General features: G+C 44.3%; 1 protein-coding gene across 1 annotated transcript in view; it reads right to left on the reverse strand.

Annotated features, from left to right (window-relative positions):
* The window catches only part of MYO1E (myosin IE), a 199686-nt gene that overhangs the window by 21193 nt on the left and 157440 nt on the right, over positions 1-21053 (reverse strand). The window contains exons 19-24 of the mRNA XM_045823123.1: positions 18757-18901; positions 13904-14018; positions 13537-13706; positions 11448-11593; positions 2547-2693; positions 883-1040 (exon numbers count right to left, since the gene is read on the reverse strand). Of these exons, the coding sequence (XP_045679079.1) occupies positions 883-1040; positions 2547-2693; positions 11448-11593; positions 13537-13706; positions 13904-14018; positions 18757-18901 (881 nt within the window). The remainder of the gene's footprint in view (positions 1-882; positions 1041-2546; positions 2694-11447; positions 11594-13536; positions 13707-13903; positions 14019-18756; positions 18902-21053) is intronic.

A 21053-nucleotide genomic window follows, 5' to 3' on the forward strand; every position in this document is an offset into this window, starting at 1 on the left:
GGTCTCCACTCTGTTACCTCAACCCTGTGTACCTCTCTGTAAAGAATTCTTTTGTTGAAAAGTATCTTCACAAATTCCCCCTAAATATGCTGTTTTCTATAAGTACTGAGTACTGCACATACATACACCAACATTTTCTGATTGGCTGTTTATTTGTAATGTGTTAGTGTGTCATAGTGCACGCCACTGTATATCTCTTCAGACAGACTTCATTAAGGCCCGTGTTATACCTGGCATCCTCGTCACTAACCATGCATATGGGCTAAGTTTTACAGAGACAGCTGCACATGTCGCACATATGACTACTCTGTTGTCTGTTGTAAATACCATTTTATAAATATTACTTATAAATAAAAAAGGACTCAAAGGCCAGTGAAGGAGGTAGACTGGGGTGTGTTGGTGATGTGTGTCTAATGACGTGCTTTAAATGAAGGGGGAGGTGCTAGACGTGATGCACAGTAACCTAGTGAATCCACTAGAGGGTTGGTAAACGTGGTCAGTTTCTTTAAAAATGATGGAAAGGATAAGTTTTGCATTGCTGACAAGATCTGACTGGAAAGGGCCAGGAAATTTAAAGCCAACAAACTGATTTGTTTTGAACCCAATTAACACTGTGGTGCCAGGAATACCAGACATACTACTAGATCATTCAGAAAGCTTCAACATGCATTTGCCTTGAGGTTGGTTTAGTTGGAAATGTTTGAATCTGAAGAAAATGCAGCCACAGGCGGCAGAGAGGTCCTGGTGCTGTGCCCCGCAGATCTGTGCACGTATCACGAGCAGGCGGTGAGAAGGATGGAGTGCAGCAGGGTGAGGGGAGGCCAGGACCAGCCAGCCCGGGAGCCCAGCCCTGGTTCCTCGTGGGGCCCGCCGGATACTTACGGGAGTTCTTGGGCAGCCCAGGTCCGATGCTGACCTGCAGCACTTTGTTACTGGGCTTGAGGATGGCCAGGTCACCGAAGCCTTGGTGGAACTGCACCTGCCGTGAGCCCCCGGCACTCCAGGGACCCCAGTTCTCTTTTTTCAACTTGACTTCAAGCCTGCAACAAGTATGTTTGTTGGAGTTAACAAGTCAGAATGGAGTTCTACTGGTAGCCAAACCCGCTGCAGAAAGGAGGTAAGACCAGGCAATCTATCACAGGCCAGGGCCCTGAGGAGTGTGAAGCCACAGGTTTGGCATGACAGTAAGGGGAGTCCTGTGGCCAGAGGCAGAAACATTTGGGGCTCAGTACCAATGAGAAACCAGGTGGTGAGGGAGGTACCCCACGACAGGTGCCAATGTCGCTTTGCAGGTGGACTCAGGTGGGACTCCCTCGGGGACAGCGGGAAGGGGACCATACCCAGTCACACCTGCTGTAGTGTCCCCCCATGTCTCTTTCTCATTTCCCCGGGTCTGTGTGGGGAGGACTGAGAGATGCCAGACACACGTTAACTAGTGTCTTCCTTGGCAGAATGTGGTCATTATTTAACTAAGCTCTATTCCGCCACCATTCCGCCACCCCAGGACGGGAAAAAGACAACACTTAGCAACCAAATAGGGAATCCAACCAATAGGGAGGTTTACTTATAATTCCAAATCTCCCCAGCCAGTTTTTGTTTTTCTTATTTCCTACATGCCTAATTCAATTTCATTTTCTGCTTTTTCTAACTTAACATTTCTTCATGTTGTCAGACCGGAAAAGCACAATTTTAAGTAGCTGCTTATTATTCTATTGAGTGGCTTGGCTCTTAGTAGTCTCCTTCTTTTTCTTTATTATTCCCTTACGACAAATTTTCAGACAAAAATACTGCTCCTGGTACTAACAGCAGAACTGTTCCTTGAGCTGTGACGGGTCCGCACAGCTACCCATATCCATTTCAATGCAACCACAGCAGCGTTCGTCAGGGCAAGTTTCCCTCGCGGTGGGATTAAGGCTCTACTGTGGCCTCATTCTTGTGGGTAGGAGGAGATGGAAACTATCTCCATATTACAGATGGAAATTTAAGGGGGAAAAAAGCAATTCGGAAGCTTGACAGTGTACTGGTATCTGGTACATGAGACCATGCCGCTAAAGCAAAACAAGGAGCTGAGACCCAAGACACTGGCCACCTGTGACCTACATGTCCCCAGCGCCCCACCCATAGGTTTTTATTACGTGTGATTTTGGGAACTTAAGCTCCCACTCCAGCCACTTTCTTCCTCCAGTCTTACTCTACTTTCTGCTACTCTCTTTTTGGTGATAAACAAAAATCTGCCTTCCTTGCCTCACTTTGGTGACCTTTGTTCAAATGACAAAAATATACCATTTGATGAAGTCATTGTTGCACAGAAATGCCAAAGTGACCTTTTCAAAGTGTGTAACAACCATCCAGACTAGGTTCTGCGGCTCTGAGATTCCATGGGAAGAAGCTAAGGCAGCCAGCCTGGGCTTTGCTCAAGCCCCTAGAGCCAGTCGGACACCAGGCCCCACCCCACAGGCCTCCCGTACTCTCAGCCTGGACCCCAGCACCGAGTCCAGGGTCCCTCTAGTTTTAATCGGAAGTGTGGGCCCCAGATCCCAACTTACGTATTGCTAAATTTCAGAGGTAGTTGCTTCTGGGTTTTTTCCTCGTAACGCTTTGCTAAGAGGCTTAGGAATTCAGTTTTGAAGACGGATTCAAGCAGACTATCATACTCTTGTTCATGAAGAACAAAAATGTCATCCTGCATAGTACTGCAAAGAGATTAGAAAGATAGCAAAAATTGCATTTTCATTTACTCCATCACTTTTTCACTCATTTTTAAAAATTCTGTAAGACAACACTAGGTTTCTATAGTGTTTCTGTGATAATCTTTATGACAAAACACAGCAATGAATCACACAATAAAGTCACTGAAACCTGCTTTTGAAGAAAGTTCGTAATCTGCCAAAGGCATACACAAAAACACTTCTCCCATGTGACTTTTAAAATCCGGAATTTAAGGAATTTAAAATCCGGAATTTAAGTCTGTATATTTTTAAAAATCCATTTTCAAGTTCAACTTCTATGTTAAGATCATATGAATCTGGAATACTGGAGTAGAACGTGGCTGAAAATGAACAAGTTCCAAGTTAGTAGAACTGAAGACATGGCTACAGCTACTGTAATAAATCCTACTTTGAAGAAGTATAAGCTCAGTCATCAAACAGGAAGCCGACATCCTGGGCTTCACAGGTGCTCATTATTAAGAGCTTTTGAGTACTCCATGCTTGGCTTCCGTGTGCCCGGTGCTGCTGAGTGGACACACGGACCATTGTGCAGAGACACACTGAACAGGTGTACGAACGTCGAGCAAGCACAGTCATCACGTTCGAGCTAATAAATTTCATGGGAGGGGGGAAGAGCACATCCTTGGGGGAACTGCATGTTTGGACAGGGGGTGGTTGGGGGCAAACTCATGCCTGAAGGGGAGGATGGAAAGAAGAGGCTAAGGCGGCGCCAGTGCTGGGGAAAATACCTAATGGCAGCAGGGAAGTGATTACACAGTTCCATCTCCCAGGCCCCATCTAAGACAGCTCTCTAAATGACATTTCAGTGGACCTGGTTAAATATTTTCTCAGGTATTAAAAGCAAATTAAGTGAACTCTCTTCGATGAATTGACCTTGGTAAGACTGTAACCCCTCCACGCTCAGGCAATGCCAACGACGTGTCTTTTTAGTAACCAGAGCTGAGCCGAGCCACACAGGAGCCTGCCCTGCTCTAGGGTCCCCTGGTCCCACCGTACCAGTAGTATTACTGTGCTGTGACAAAGCCAGACGGTGAGGCCAGAAGGAAGGAGTGTGGGGTGTGGAAAATCTTTGAGATGAGAGATTCTTCTCCCATGTAGAATTTGATCCATTTAAACCGCAACTCCTGCGGTCTCTCTGTTCAGTTCCATGAGTACGTAAAATGTTGGGGTGGGTTCTGTGGGACCAGAGGTCTTCCGTGGGCAGAGAAAGCCTTGTTGGATGATCCTAGGCTTCTTAGGAACCTTCTCTCTCTGGAGTGAGACAGGGAGCTAAGGACCTGAACCTGGCCAAGCCACCAGCGGTAGCCACAGTTTCTCTCCCTAAAACCCCAGCCCCCCAGTCTTCCTATAGGAGGGGTTTGGGAATCCACAGGAGAAAAAAGGACTAAGGTAGGACCGCAACACAGTCAGAATTCAAAGGCTCGTAAAGGCAGTGTAAACAAACCACAGGGAGGACCGGGGTAAACTGGCAGCAAGATACCCTCACCAGGGGAAAGGAGCTGGTCCCTCACAGCCATGAAGCCAGAATACTCTGCAAGTATTTTTGGACACATAATGGCCCTTTGGTGGAGCACCCGGTCATTATTATTACCTTAAGAATTTGTTTTCTGACATCCCTCCATTGCGACCAGGCTTCCTGCATACTCTTGTGATAGTTAGGATACAGGTTTTTCTGCTGTGGTGAAGACCCTGACAACCAGTGGTTTAAACAACATAACTTTTTTTATCTGTCACTCAATAGCATGTGCAAAAAAAAAAACATTCAGGGCCACTGTGACAGTTCTACAGTGCCAGGGAGCCAGGCGTCCACTCCTCCCCTGTACAGATGTGGCCAGGAAGTGGTATAATCCTCATATCCCAGTGGCCAGCATTGTGTCACGTGGTTACATCTAACTGCAAGGAAGCCTGAGAATTGTTGTCTTTGGGTAGCCTGCCAGCCATTAATAGGTAGAGAAGAGAATAAATGGGTATTGTAGGACAGCTCACAATCTCCACTATATATCCTCGTTCACAAACTCTTCTGAATTAGGAATTGAAAATTTTTATTTAAGTTTGGGAACAATATACTTCAGAGAGTTGAGGCATCAAACGTACTATCTTGCTATTTCTAGGAAAATTCTGAAATTGTCTCAATCATGTCAATTACAGCAATTTAAAACTCCAAAAGGCACGTATGTAAAAGCTGCTCAAAACAGGTCTTCCAAGTCATGTGGAACTAATGAAGTGAAGTGCAAGCCCCCAGCACAGGAGTAAGGAGACTCGCACTGCAAAGGGAGTGCGCACAGTAGGGAAGAGTGAAAATAGGGAGCACCGCACTTTCTGGAGGGTGGGGTGACGTATGGTGCTCCGGAGTAGGTGGCTTTGATTCCGAGCATTCCTTGACATGTCTGAGTGTGTCTTTGTAAGGCAGTGCTTCAGGTGGGACTGATTATTCAACAGGGCTAAATGAGCCCAACACAAGTAACCTGAAGTAGTTTAATGTGCTTAGATATGTTACGTGTTCATTACCATAAAGAAAAAAAACCAAGCAGGCTAAAACTTCAAGGTTAATAATCAGCATGAGTCTGGAAATGAGAAGAGATTGTTTGGACATTTTGACTTCAACCATCAAATTCAAAAACCCCTCCCTTCCGTGACCCAGGCGTGTTCTTCCAGGCCGGGGCTGCAGCCAGTTCCTTTCTCCGCAGCCCATGCTGCTAGATCCGGAAACAAAGCTTTTACATTTATTTGTTCTAAAAAAGAAATCAGACTTATCTTTGGACCTCACCCCGTCTTATTCTTATGCTCAAGCTGCAATTCGTTACAGATGTTTTTGCCTCGTGGTGAAAGATCCCTTACCATTCTAGTCCCTGCTTGGGCTTTCTGCTTGTTTTTTATCCCCTCATCTTTGTGGCTTATTGTGGTATTGCTGACAACACTAGAAAATTTTGTTTTACTCCCTTAACCAGTACCTTCTTCAAAAAATATTAGTTACAAAACACTGAGTAAAGTCTTAAAGGAGTTTTTTCTCCCCCTTAAAGCCAAAAAGGCAATTTGCTAGGGCAGCCCTGACTTTATGTAAGCCTTCATAAACATTTTTCCTGATTATGAAATACATGCTCCTTTCAGTGAACTGGAAAGTATATAGGTAAATCAAGGAGAAATTAACCTTCTCCAGAATTCTACCACACAGAGAAACCAGTGGCACCAGTTTGGGGTCCCAACTAATTTCTCTGCAAAAGTGCAGATAAAGGCTGTGCCAGGCCTCCTCCCAAGGCCTCCCAGGAGAAGCTCCCCGACCGAAGGTGCAAAGGCCCCCTCCCACCTTTGTACACAAGGAGTGGCTTGTGCATTGCTCTCTGAACACTTGTAACCTGTGAGGCGCAGGTTTACTCAGGTGTCTGCTCCCCGTTCCAGAATGGGAGGGAGCTCCTGCAGGCAGTGACTAAATCTCATTCACCTTTGAGCTGAGCACAAGGTGGGTGGTCAGTACAAAAAATGCCGCCTCTCCCAGGTTCCCAAAGCTCAAAGGCTACAACAAGCCACAATAAGCCAAGATTTCAGTAACGCTTCTGGTCAGCTGAGCAGGTGGTGAAGCTGATTGTTTTGACCACCAGAAGGTTAGGGAAATAGGCAATGAAACAGTCTAGGTGAGAATGGTGTGCCCAAGAAAGCTGGGTCTTCTGCCGAAAGCCCAATTACAGGTTGATTTTCCCATTACATACAAAGATTAGAAAATCTGATCCACACAGGCAGCCACGTAGGCTTTGGTCTCAGGCCTCTGGTGGTCAGCTTTTGAAATGAGGAATACCGGAAGCTTCAGCAGAGAGAGCCCTCAAATATATGATTTGATGGTACCAATTTTACCATCTAAAAACAAAAGAGCAAAAAGCATAGGCTAGGACACCTTGTGGCTACCACCATTCTAGCAAACTGAGTTTTTCAAATGGGAGTGTGGCGAGGTCAGTACTTGGACAAGAGGCAGCTCCTGAAGGATCCTTCGAACACTGGTGCTTGGTCTTCTGTCAGCAGACTCTGCACCTTGGAAGCCCGACGTCTCGACTAGATGTTGGCGTGCCACCTCCTGACAGTGTCACCAAGTCTCCAGGGAAGGCAGAAATCGGACCAGTGTTCCGGTCTAACTTCTACTTAGATACGGATTTTTCCTGTTCAAATTACCCTACCACCCCTTTGAACAACTGTAGTCTGTGTGTCTCTCAGAGTTGCCAGGCCTATACTATTTTTTTTTCTTGTAAGTTAAATATTTTTTAAAAATTTCAATTACAATTTAACTACACGTATTTCAGTATACTTGTAAAAGGTAAATAGTTCTAAAATACGTCTTCTGGACAACTAGAAAAAACTTTTTATTATGGAAAATTGCAAATATATATAGAGTAGCAGAATGCACCTCCACATATCAGGTTTAAACAATTACCAATCCACAGACAATCATATCCATCTACACTTGTACTCCCCCACCCCACACACAAACCAGGTTATTTTGAAGCAAAGTGTAACTGTTATATTACTTTATCCTTAATTTTTCAGTGTGCATCTCTGAAAGATAAAGCTTCTTTAAATAAAAATAACCATAATACTATTACCATACCTAAAGAAATGAACAATAAATCATTCATCACAAATATTTAGTCATGTTCACTTTCTTCAAACTGTCTCATAATTTTTTTAAAAGATTTCATTTACTTATTTTTACAGAGGGGAAGGGAGGGAGAAAGAGAGAGAGAGAAACATCAGTGTGTGGTTTCCTCTCACGTGCCTCCAACTGGGGACCTGGCCTGCAACCCAGGCATGTGCACTCATTGGGAACTGAACCGGCGACCCTTTGGTTCACAGGCCGGCACTCAATCCACTGAGCCGCACCAGCCAGGGCTCATAGTTGTTTCCAAATAGTTGGTTTGTTTGATCAGGGAGCTGTGAGCCCATTTTTGCTTTGACAATGGTTATATCAGAAGAGACAGACAGGGGTTGAAAGATCAAGTTTGGGGACAGTTTGATAGTCCTAATTAGAAGTTATTAGGTGGTCATTTCAGTCAACCCTCAAGTAGTAAGCCTCATATAGTCTGCAAAACACATGCAAATAGGAGTTCTGGCCAAGATGGAGGTGTAGGTAGAAACCCTTCACTTTCTTGCACAACTAAAAGGAGGATAACAACCAATCTAGAAACAATAAACAACCAGAAGTGCCAGAAATCAAATTGCATGGAACTCTGACAATGAAGGAATTAAAGAAACATTCAAACAGACTGACAGCGACACAACGCAGCAAAGAGGGCTGCCCTGCCCTGATGAATACCTAAGGCTCTGTACCCTTACAACTCAACTGGTGCGGCAAGACAAAGAAATGGACACAAATGAAAGAACAGCTCAAACCTCCAGAAAAAGAGCTAAGCAACAAGGAGATAGCCAATCTATCTGATGCAGAGTTCAAAACACTGATAATCAAGATACTCACAGAACTGATTGAGCTGGGTCGCAAAATGAAGGAACAAATGAAGGCTACCCAAAGGGAAATAAAGCAAAATATTCAGGGAACCAACAGTGACAGGAAGGAAATAGGGACTAAAATCAGTGATTTGGAACAAAAGAAAGAAATAAACATCCAATTGGAACAGAATGAAGAAACAAGAATTAAAAAAAAATGAGAAGAGGCTTAGGAACCTCTGGGAGAACTTTAAACCTTCCAACATCTGAATCATAGGGGTGCCAAAGGAGAGTGGAAGAGTAAGAAATTGAAAACTCATTTGAAAAAATAATAAAGGAAAACGTCCCTAGTCTGGTGAAGGAACTAGACATGCAAGTCCAGGAAACTCAGAGAGTCCCAAAGAAGTTGGACCCAAGGAAGGAAATACCAAAGCACATTACAATTAAATTACCCAAGATTGAAGATAAGGAGAGAATCTTAAAAGCAGCAGGAGTAAAGGAGACAGTTACCTACAAAGTAGTTCCCATAAGACTGTCAGCTGATTTCTCAAAAGAAACCTTACAGGTAAGAAGGGACTGAAAAGAAGTATTTCAAGTCATGAAAGGCCAGTACCTACATCCAAGATTACTCTATCCAGCAAAGCTATCATTTAGAATAGAAGGGCAGATGAAGTACTTCCCAGATAAGGTCAAGTTAAAGGAGTTCATCATCACCAAGCCCTTATTATATGAAATGTTAAAGGGATTTGTCTAAGAAATTGAAGAAGATAAAAAACTATGAACAGTAAAATGACAACAAACTCACAACTATCAACAACTGAACCTAAAAGAAAAAGAAAAACAACAAAAACTAAGCAAACAACTAGAACAGGAACAGAATCAGAAAAATGGACATCACATGGAGGGTTTTCAATGGGGGAGAGGAGGGGAAGAATATGGGGGGAAGGTACAGGGAAGAAGAAGCATAATTGGTAGGCATTAAAGAGAGGGGGAGGTTAAGAATGGTATATGAAACTGAGAGTTCAAAGAACTTATATGTACAACCCATGGACATGAACTAAGGAGGGGGGAATGCTGGAGGGTTGGGGGTGCAGGGCAGAGCGGGGGATAAAGGGGGAAAATTGGGAAAAAACTGTAATAGCATAATCAATAAAATATACTTAACATACACACACATATACATGTTAGAACTTTTTTTCTGAAATGCGAGACAACTGTTAAAATATTTCTCTATATCTGGATTGAAATATGTTTAACACACAAGTTTGGTGGTCTGGTACCAATACCAATTGATACTCTGGGTTTGATTCTATACACACCATCACCCATCTGGCTGTATTCCTAACTTGGTTACACTACAAGGTAACCCAGTGAATGAAGGAAATAAGGGAACAGTATTAATCTTGGTAAACGTGAGGTTCAGTGAATACAACAATGCAGAGATCACAAGTTAAAATGACTCAAACTCTTTTTTCCATAGTGTCAGAGCAACGTTCAGGATAAGTACCTCATTTTACAACAGCCTCTAACAAGGAAAGGCCACAGGAAGCAAATGTCCAGACCATGAATACTAAAGAGGAAGCAGGGGAAAAAGCTACTTTTACCATGAGATGCCCAGAAACTGTGAGAGAAGACAAAAAGAGACAGAAGGAAAACAATCACACCTCGATAAGCCTCAAGGACTTGATCAATAAAACAGTGTCGGAGTGTGTGATGCAGATGTTGGTATGGTTATTTATGGTCGAGCGCTCGTGAGCGGCATGAGGGCCGGCCACAGCGCTAGGCGATGATAATAGGAAGGATGGCAACCACTCTCAGCCTCATGAGCGCACGTGCCCCAGAGCTGGGATGAGCTGCAGATAGCCCGGCTCACCTCAGGTGCAGCTGGTCCCCATGCCAGGAAAAAAAAAGAGAAGCTTCCAGTTGCTTCCTTAGACACCAAGAGCAGCCTCAGGGCCCAGTTAGCCAGGAAGAGTGTGGCTCATGTTGTGACTCAGCCAATGAGCCACATGCTCAGGAAGACCTTCTGAGAGAGAACCAGGCAGCTCTGAAGCCTTTTTTTTTTTTTTTAATTCATGGCACTGAGACCTGAGGCAGGGCTACCAAAAGGCTGCTGAGGGGGCTCACATCCTGAGTTGAAATGTTTAAAACACTCGACTTCACTGCACCACCTGGTCCTTTATCAGGAAAACTGAGAGCAGACAGAATCGGAAACCACAGTGACACAAGCAAGAATGGACACCACTTGAAATCTGCTTCGGATTATTTCACTGGAGCCAGGATTCCCAGCCTGGCGGGCCAGATGCCTCAGCACACAAAAGCCCGGCTTTTTCCTGAAAGTTGAGGTTTTGTTTTCTGCGTGGAATAAGAGTTTAGAGATGTCCCGATTCTGGGAGGACATGTTCACAAGCAACTGGAACATATCACTGCTTTTGATGAAATGACAGCCCAAAGGTTGCCTGGCAGAGGCAGCGGTACCCTCAGGAGGGCCCAGGGATGCAGCTCAGGGAGGAAGCTACTCAGCTCAAAAGGCTTTTCTTCCTCTTTTCTTAGCCTCCTGTAGACTGGGAGGATTTCCTCTTATCAGAAGGAAGTTAGCCTGGAAGGATTTAGGGAAGTCTCAGAAGCACAGAGCCCCTCTGCCAAAATAAAGCCCGAGTGCTGACAGGAAGAGCAAAGGCCCCTCCCTGGCTGTGAACTTGGAGTTGAAGGGAGCATTTGGCAATGACTCCAGGGCTACAGATTATAGAGACCTATTTGTATTCTCTCCCTTGTAGGAGCAGAGAGGACCTGAAGGAGTCCAAAGAAACTTCCCCTCCTGGACACTCAGAGGTCACAGCAAACTGAAACACAACATTGGTGCCCTAAAGGCCACCTCTGCTTGGGCCTTTGCTGGTGAAACGGGCTAGACCTTCCACACGGGTGAGGTGGGCTTGGGGGTGGGGCTCTGGACCATTGGCCCCACTCCAGTAACAGCAATTACACTCTGTCTGTTTCATATGCTAGGATTATTTCTCAAATTTGACAGGAACAAAGGATCCGAGTTATCTCCTGATGAGAGGAGCCAACCAGAACACAGCTTTTTCTTGGTATCTCATTCCTTTCAAATCAGAATCCCTGAGACCAATGAAGGTCAGGTCTGCTTAGGGAAGACGAGGAAATTCCGGTCTCTTCATCATGGCTATGACAACTGGGGAGCCTGACCAGGCCTTTCATCTGGTTGCATTTGGGACAGCAGGTGATGATGCTGAGGAGGCGTGGGGCACCCCTGCCTCCCACACCCTCACCACTCACCTGAGGGACACGGACAAGATCCTCTCCATCTCGATTCTCCGCTTCAGCACTTCCTTCACAAGGCCTTTGTCAGGGCCCTGCTTGACCTTTTCTCGGCCAATTAAGTACAGGCACTTCGGCGTCAGAAGCAAGTCTCGCTTTATACCCTGTAAGGAGAGGTGCTTTCAGAAGGCTGAAAGACATGTCCAAGTGACATCTGTCCACAACATGCACATCTGTCACCAGATGAAGGGAAGTGGCCTTGGGTAGCACATGGGGACACTGTTAATAGTAATTAGGCTGTCATATATGAAGTTAATGATATCTGACTCTCTCTGACTTACAAAAATGGTGAACTCACATGGAGTCTCCTAAAGTATTGGGACAGCAGGTGTGAAGGGACTGTCCTGGGCAAGCCCACATACTTGGTGGTCTTACCAATGATCTGCTACAGAACTTTTGTATTTTTTGAGCCCTGACATTTTGACTTTTGAAAATCGATCAATATTCATTTTAATGATAAATCTTAAAAATCGAGTAGCAATGGACTTTGGAATATGTGGGTTCCCAAACCCCATCGAGGACATGTGCACTCATCTCGACACGCAGATTGGCTGTCAGAACAGCTGGTGCCACACTCCGGTTGTAAGAAATGATTTGGCTTTAGCAAAACAACATCATCCTTCCTGCTAAGTTAACAATATTACTTATTTCAATTTTTTCTTGATCAAAAAATAAATAAACAAACCAAAAAAGTTCTTAATGGATCTATGAACTACGGTGTCTTCAGATTTCACTTTTAGGGCCAAGATTTTATCAGGCCAAAGAAAGGTGTCTAAAGGAACAGGTGAAACATCAGTGTCCCTCCAGTGGCCACGTGAAAGTAGTGCCACTCATTCTCTCAGGGAAGGTGTGGAAGAACACTTCGCAGTATTGCTTGATATTCTGAATCCTTTGACCTGATGATTCCATTCCTATCAATTCTAAAAGCATCAACAAACACATAAAAATATGCATGAAAGGATGCTTTTTCACTTCATACTTTTCAAAACATCCTCACCTGAGGATATGCTTATTGATTTTATAGAGAGAAAGATAGAGACAGAAACATTGATCGGTTGTCTCCTGTAGGTGCTGAGACCAAGGATCGAACCTGCAACCTTTCGGTGTACAGGACAATGCTCCAACCAAGCCACTTGGCCAGAGCAACAGATGCTATATTTTTAACAATTACTCATTAATCCATTCTTAGCAGGCTTTTTCTTCTTTTTTTACTATCATAAAAAAAAAAAGTAGCCCTGACTGGGTTGTTCAGTTGGTTGGAGCATCATCCCATCCACTAAAAGGTCTTCAGTTCGATTCCCAGTCAGGGCATATACAAAGGTTGTGGGTTTGATCCCTGGTAAGGGTGCATACCGGAGGCACTTAATCAATGTTTCTCTCTCACATTGATGTTTCTCTCTCTCTCTCTCTCTAGAAGCAATAAAAACATATCCTTGGGCGAATATAAAAAAAAATATATAGTAGCTGTTGAATGGAACTGTACTATGCAGCTAAACAAAATAATTTATATGACGAATCTGTTAATATGGAAAGTTCTCCCTGGTATGTTAAAAAAAAAAAAAATGCCCAAGCCCTGGCTGTTGTGGCTCAATGGATTCAGTGCCGGCCTGCGAACCAAAGAGTCGCTGGTTCAATTCCCAGTTAGGGCATATGCCTGGGGTTGCCTGCCAGATCCTCTGTAGGGGACGTCTGAGAGGCAACCACAGATTGATACTTCTTTCCCTCTCATTCTCTCTCCCTTCCTCTCTCTCCAAAAATAAATAAATAAAACCTAAAAAAGAAGCCCCCCAAATAAACCAGCATATAATGTAGATCTCATTTATAAAACTAAATAAATATGTCTGTATAGAAAACATTCTAAAGGATACACACAAAATGTTAACGGGTATAAGTAGCTATTTTTCCTTTGGCTTCTCTGTATTTTCTAATTTTTTTTTTTTACAATGAACATGTTCTGTTTTGGGAATAAGAAAAACAAAACTGCAAGTGATTTCTACAATTAAGGAATCTGCCTGGTGACTCTCAGGGGCAGGCCGCCAGCACGTACCTTGAACCTCCTGTCATACTTGGTTACTGTGTCTGCAAAATCGATCTTCTCCCGCTTGCCCACAAACTGCTGGAGTTCCGGGTGCTCCTCCATCCCGATGTAATCCCCGATGAAGTTCCTGTTGATGCTGTTTCTCCTCCTTTCCTTCCGGTTCAACAGGAGGTCTGAGGCTGCAATTCCCACATAGGCAGAGAAGGGAGAAGGATCAGTGCCCCAGAAAAAAGGAGGAAAATACACAGAAAAACTCTAAAGGAATGCAAGACTGTTCACACATGACATTATATGCAAAGTAAACTTATAACTTTCATCTAAGCTCAAAATTATTCTTGAGATTTATTAAACACATGGAACAAAATGACTGAAATACCTTCTTCCCTCATTTGGACGTATTTCTTCCGTGCCACGAACTTCCTCCACGTTTTCTGTATCACTCGAGCATACCCATCATACTTTCTCTCTCTCATTTCCTCCAGGAGAAATAGCTGTGAACGTAAAGACAAATGTGAGCCAATTCCTAAGACCCGAGGATGACTTCCTGGAGGCTTATTTCAGGGTTATTTTGTTTTAGTCCAGGCCACACATAAAAAGAAGCTTCTCAGACTTAGGAACAAATCTGAGAACATGATGAGTAGGGGATATTGTTTATGAGCACTATTAACTTTTATCTCTCTATGTATTTTCTTTTTATTTATTTATAAAAATTTTTATTGTTCTTCAATTAGTTGTTCCCATTACTCTCCCTTGCCCTTCCCACTCCCTGCCTCCCACTTTAATCCTCCTCCCTTATCTCTCTATATTTTTTTGATTAACAAAAAAACATAAAGGGAAATAGCTGGATCTGACTGTATTCAGTTGGACCTTAATAATGTATCCGCCCTGCCTTACTCATAATCTCTGTGACAGTCGGATGATTCAGAATTCATCCACTTATTCCCCTCCTTGACCCAAAGAGGATATTAGATGGCTAGATCAAATGAGTTGGTGGAGGCTGGTGTTTAGTGCTGCATATATCGTCTTCAGAGAACGTTACAGTTTTTCCAGGAGCAGAGTTTGTGCTACTGTGGAAAGAGGGCTGTCCTACTTTCAGTTCCATGAAAGCACAGGCTTCCTGCTTCCTGGAATTCTCCAAGGAGAACTGGCGCAGAGGATGATAACCAGTGACTAGAGCGGGACTGCAGACGTGCAGGCTAGGACCTGGATTCACCAAGAGCGACTGAGGCTATTTTGCTTCAGGTTCCATCTTAGACCTGGCAGGTCTTCAGGTTCAGGCCATTTTAACAACTAATACTGATGGTTGCATCCCACTCAATGAAGCTCTGGAATCATGAAGATGATAGCAATGAGATGCTTTACATGCACTTTTTTCATCCAACCCCTCAACAACTACATGAGCCACATATTTCTGTCATCTCCATTTTACAGATGAGAAAATTGGAACCAAGACTGCGTGAGGCTGGAAAGTAAACCGAAGTCCCCCAGGCTCCGCCAGGCTCTCCACTCTGACACAGAAGTCCTTCTCTGTAAACCTTCATTGAATCAACTTGTAAAATGGTGGGAGGCCTTTTGCATTCACCTAGGAAGTGGCTTATATGACTCTCTAGGAAAAAAGAATAAAATGCACGAATAAAAAACCCAAAGTAAAGATGATGAACAATCATTGCAAAAATGTTCCAGAAGTAAACAAGCAAAACTGGTTCCACGGCAGCTGGGCTTGATCTGTTGTTGCTTGTTTATCTGGCTCTGTACTCAGGAGCCACATCTACCCCATCCTGTCACTCAGCCTCTCCTTCCCACAGCCCCAGCTGTGCAGAGACAAGGGAGGGGCCGCTTCGTCCCGTGGCTTGCAGTGCCATATACACCAGGCATGAGAAACAGATTTCAAAAACAAAAGGGAATAATACATGGTTTAAAAACGGGACACAATGTTTACAATGTTGGCCCCGTGGTTGCCTGTTTTAAGAATATGCATCAGTGCTTCTTATCCTGTGTGTTGGGTTTTTGTGTATGTCTTGGTTTGTACTTCTTTCCCAGAACTATTTTGGGAGTACCACAGAAAACACACTTGTGACTCAGAAAGGATGAAGAGGCAACCAATTTCCAACTCCCTATGGACTACATCAAATATTAGCTGGGTTGTAGGTTCTTTTCAAAGGCCATGTGGGTTCGAAGTCAGGGAGGTTGAAGAAACAGAGAAAGGAAAGCAAAAAACAGAAACCCCAAATCACAGACACATGTAACAAATAAGCAAAACCAAATCCTTTGGTGCCTGATGTCTAATGTGGGTTCTTAAAACAAATGAGTTATTTTGTATATTCAGCACATTTACTATAAAAGTCAATGCAAAAATCACAAAGTGGATTTTTGAAAACCAATTTTTGTAAATGTATTTGCAATGTCAGGGCTAAACGTGGATGAGCGAGTGATGGGGGAGGAGAGAGTAAGGTGATGGTGTGCATGAAAACGGGAACGGAGAGTCGAGCGACAATAACAAAGCAACTGGGAGGACAACAAGGAAAAGGAAAACCAAAAATAATCTTGATTTTGGAACTAAAACCCCAAAGCTCCACTGAATCAGGGGGAAAAGTATGCAAAATATGGAACCTGTTTTAGTTATATGTGAAAACTTAACAAGTCGAAAAAGTACAAGCGGGCATGCAACAACAGAGTTCTGCATTGTGCCGACAAACCACCCCATCCCGTTTTAGAAAGAACAGGAACTGTTCTGTGGGTTGCTTAATGGTGCATGACACAACATTTTCATTTTATATTTGGAAGTGAAGCACTGTGAAGCTACAAATAACTCCAAGTAGGAAATGCTACCACAAACTTTTCATAAATGAGCTCTACTGATGCACATCGTTTATTTATTTGATAGCCTTTGTGGTTCATAAAGCCATTCACTAACAGCTTCATCATTTGTAGGTCTCAGGCTAACATCCTATGGGGCAGGCAGAACAGCAGCTGCAGCCCCCTTCTAAAGAGGAAACCTCACCGAGAGACCAGGATTTGACTAAAGTCAAGTGTTTCTGTTATTACCAGCACTGCAAGTTCTCGTGTTATTTCCCCTTGATTAAAAGACTACTTTTACCAAGTTCACCATAGGCTCCTGAAATGGACTCCTGTGATTGTTTATAGGAACCTCAAGAAATGGTGATGCCGAACCCGGTTAGTTCCAGCAGTTTCTCCAACTTAAAAAGTAATGTCTTCACCCCAGAGCTGCAGAGCTCACTGGGCAGAGCGGAGAGACTGTGCTGGATTCCTGCTCAGCAGAGAATGTCTTATGGTGTTCACGGCTCACAGTGACCACAGCCTCATCAGGAAGGAAAAAGCAGCTCCTCCAAATTAATCTCTACAGGCCTAATAAGATTTGTAGATGGAGAGCAGATGACAGCTAGTGGGGATGGAAGGTATGGGGTGGAAGGAAGGAGCAAAAAGGAAAAAGGACTCATGGACATGGACAACAGGGTGGTGATTGCTGGGGGGAGGGGGCATAAGGGGAATGAATGGTAATGGAAAAAATACAGTAAAACATAATGATAGGGTTCGTGCATTGTAATATTGTTTGCATTCCTTACCAGCAAATAGTTGTTTTCTACAAACCCTGAGATTTCTCTTCCTATCTATTCATCTCCTCAATGTCCTTTCCAGGCTCCCTTCTGGTCTTTAAGATATAGTCCTGCGAATTTGCATCCCCAGGCACAGCTACCCCTTCAGAGAAGAAGCCTGGACCTGTTTGGTCAACCCAGATAGGAGGTACAGTTATCTGTTGGGAACTGCCCCGCCTGGTTTCAGAAGCTGTAATCCCCCATGGCTAAGGCTGAGTAAAGGACCTTGGGACCATAAGCCACTCAGGAGACAAAGCTTACCTTCCTTGTAGGAGCACCACCTCTGCCCCTTTCTCTTCACCCTGCTTGGCCCCAGGTGGATGACTGGTTAGCCAATGATGGGTAAGATTCCTCAAAAGAGGGACGACTTAAGACAGGCATGGTCGGCAAAGAAATCCTCAGGGAAGGACTTGGGGTGCTATAGAAAAAGGGGGTGGTGAACTCTAGCCTCCTGGCTTTGACGTAGCCTGAGCCCTCCTTTTGTCTGCAAAAAGTCTCCTAATCTCTTGGCTGCCTCACTTCCCCTGCCTGACTTAAGCCTGAAACAATGCCAGAAGTGGGTACGACCCTGTGCTGGAAAGGGCAGGTCCCCTAGGGCAATCAGGCCTAAGAAAGGATGCATAAAATCCTATGAAACCTACTTTGTTAATATCCTCAATTTAAATGATAAGGGTCCAAGCAGGAAGTGAGTTTGTTCCCCAAAGTTTTATGGCCCTTTAACTATCTGACTCTCATTCAGAATAAGTCCTTAGAGTTCTCGGAATGTTATCTATTGTTTAATCATTTCTGCCTGACAATGATTGATGAGTTTTACGTATACACCCTGTATTCCTGTGCAAATTGAATTCAATAAAAGCTCGTCAAGGCAAGGGTCGAGGCACTCTCCTCTTGAGAGGGTGGCCGAGGTGCTCCAAGGAGGCTTTTTCTCCCCTTGAGAGAGAAGCTGCGCCATCCCTTTTCTTCCACAGGACTCGGCAGTCTGTGTGAATTTGTCTCGTCTCACCCATAATGCCGCAGACCACAGGAGCCGGGATCCACGACAGTTATCCAAGCTTCTTTTGTGGGACAAAGAAGTCCTCTTAGCTCAGACACGATTGGATACTGTGAATAACTATTGGGCACCTCCCATGAGCTGCTTTCCTTTATTTTTTTAAATTGATTTTTGAGAGAGAGAGGAGAGAGAGAGAAACATCTATTTGTTGTTCTATGTATTCATGCACTCATTGGTTGATTCCTGTATGTGCCCTGACGGGGGATCGAACACACAACCTTGGTGTATCAGGATGATGTTCTAATGAACTGAGCTACCTGGCCAGGGCTATGAGCTGCTTTCTATATGAGGCTCTGAGTACACCATGGCATACAAAACAGACAAGAGTCCCTGACCTTAAGGAGATGATCATCGAGAATGGGAAAGACACTAAGTAAGAAAAGAAACCATTATATGATGTTGAGTGCTCTGGAGGCTGTAGGGCAGCAGGGGTGGGGAGAATGACTTATACTTTGGTTGGGAGAGGAGGAAAGCCTTCTTTGAGGAGACAACACTAAGGCAGGAACCAAAGAATGAAGCAAAGAAGCCAGTCATGCTGTGGGGAGGGGCCAGCCGCACACTCACAGACTCGGGGGCTTTGATGAACACTTTGCTCCTCCCAAGCTGGAACTGATCACTGTCCATGTTGACAGACTGCAGCAAGTGGAGGACACCTTGTTTCTCGTCTCCTCTCCACGCAGGCCAGGTTTCTTTGGTCAGGATGGCATACCTGTGAGGACATTTGGGGAAAGAAGGATCAGACTCAGACTGGACCGCCACCCAAAGGCACCTGGTGTTGCTGGGTCCCGGCAGTCCATTCACCTCAGTTCAAAGGCTTAGGGACTGGCCTCGAGAACTGCGAAGTCCACTGGGTCTGGGATGCCTCCTACTCCTCCCTATCTGCCTGTTTTCCTGTTAGCACTCTGGGGAAAATCTGCTTTTCCCTTCTATCACTGTCTAAAAATAGCATTGCTGAAGGTCACCCATGATTCTCCTCAGGCAAAATCAGATGGTCTTTTCTCAAAACCGATTTTCCCTGATTTCTTCAGAGCACTTAACAGTTACTACAGGGTTTTATAAAACTCCCTCTAAGTAGCCACTGTTGTTATGAGATATCACCTTTCGCCTTTGGAATTCTGTGCATCTTGAGTCAGTCACAAGGCTATCTCCTCCAATCTCCTCTCTGCTCACCCTCTGCCTGCGCTGCTCCTTCTACCAGGTGTGCTGTTCTCCAAAATGCTCAAGTGGCGGCTCCTGGTCAGGGGGACTCTCCCTCAGTGACACTTCCAGAGAGGTCTTTTTGGACCACCCAAGCAAAAGCACTCCCTTGCTGTTTTCTCCCATACAAAACCTTTTTCTTTCAGATTGTGTATCATCAGTTGTAATTCTATTCATATTTGTGCTTATTTGTTTGATGTATGCCTCCTCCATGAGGACCAGACCTCCACAAGTGGGTGCCACATCTGTGTGGTTCACAGTGCACACCAGCACCCCCAGCGTGCCTGGCACACAGCACTGATAACTAACGTTAATAGCCAGCATTCATGGGTGCTTTCTCTGCATCGGGTGCTATTCTTGGTGCTTAAATGTACACCCTAATGTTATTCTCGAAGCAACTGGATCAGATTGGCCTTTCCATTTTGCAGGGTGGAAAGAGAAGCACATAGAGACTCACTCAAGGCTACTTAGCTAGTATCAGTGCTGGGATTTGAACCCCAACCTACTTCTTTAATCATGGAACTATACATAAGCCACAAATTGGCTGATGTGTGTGTGAATATTTCTTTTAAAGGGTTACGCACTTCTGCATGTGTCTGAGTTGGAACCATTAGGCTGACATACCTGAGAGGCTGACATAATAGAGGAGAGAGAAGCACATTATGGGATGTCAAATACAGAAATTACCAAAGACTTGAGGTGGAAGAAAGGAAAGAAGGATGGCAGGAGAAATCAGAGAATGTGCACATAGGTGAGAAGTTGGGGTGTGCGGTCTGTATGCAGGCATCTCTCCAATATAGCCAATGGATGAGCCCCAGGCGTCTAGAAAAGTCAGTTCTTCCTTTATTCCCAGAAGCTACTACAGGGTCATACTGGTTTGCGGTTTGCATCGTTCAAGGGAAGAGAGAATCTTGACAAGAGTGGCCTGTCTTCAGGATCCAGGGCTCCCAGGAGAGCGATCCAGGTGTTATCGTAACCTTCGAGCCAGCTGACTGGGACTAAGGTGATCCTAGGGACCCTGTCCGCTCCTCCCAAATATCCACATCTTTTCTGATAATGTCATAAATTTCCTGGAGCAACAAATCCTCTCATTCCATAATTAAAGATAAAAAGCTTAAAAATGAAAATACCTCATTAAGGCCACACATTAGCACAAATGTATCTCATATATGGTGTAATGAGTCAAACGAATGAAACCACTTATGAATGACTGATAACAGAATCTTTCTAGATGTCACTGGAGGACCTGGTAAGAATCGGCAATGTAGCAATCTAAATGGATGGGGGAGAAAAATTTATGCAGACTATGGGTAAGAAAGAAAAAAATCAGACCTCCAAGTCAACAAGTTTCTGAAAGCGCAATTTTGCCTGGCTTGGTCTAATCGAAATGATAAAGTATCCTCATTGTGCAACTGCAACTCACATTTTCCCCCTATTAAAATAATGCTGTATTTCTCCTTTGATTTTTTCACATTACGAAGCTTGTTTTGCCGGGATAGTCTCTCCTTTTTCCATACAAGGCCTCCTAACAGTTTGGGTCTGGGTAAGACATGACTGTAGCCTGCCATATCCAGAGCCCTCTCACCACAGACCAGTGGTGGCGGTCCCCTTTGCTTTCATGAAGCCCGATGCATCCTCCTCATTTCCTTTTCTTTCCATTGGAG

Source organism: Phyllostomus hastatus, unplaced genomic scaffold (assembly GCF_019186645.2).
Source record: "Phyllostomus hastatus isolate PE091 unplaced genomic scaffold, TTU_PhHast_1.1 phas_scaffold_501, whole genome shotgun sequence".
Lineage (NCBI taxonomy): Eukaryota > Metazoa > Chordata > Mammalia > Chiroptera > Phyllostomidae > Phyllostomus > Phyllostomus hastatus.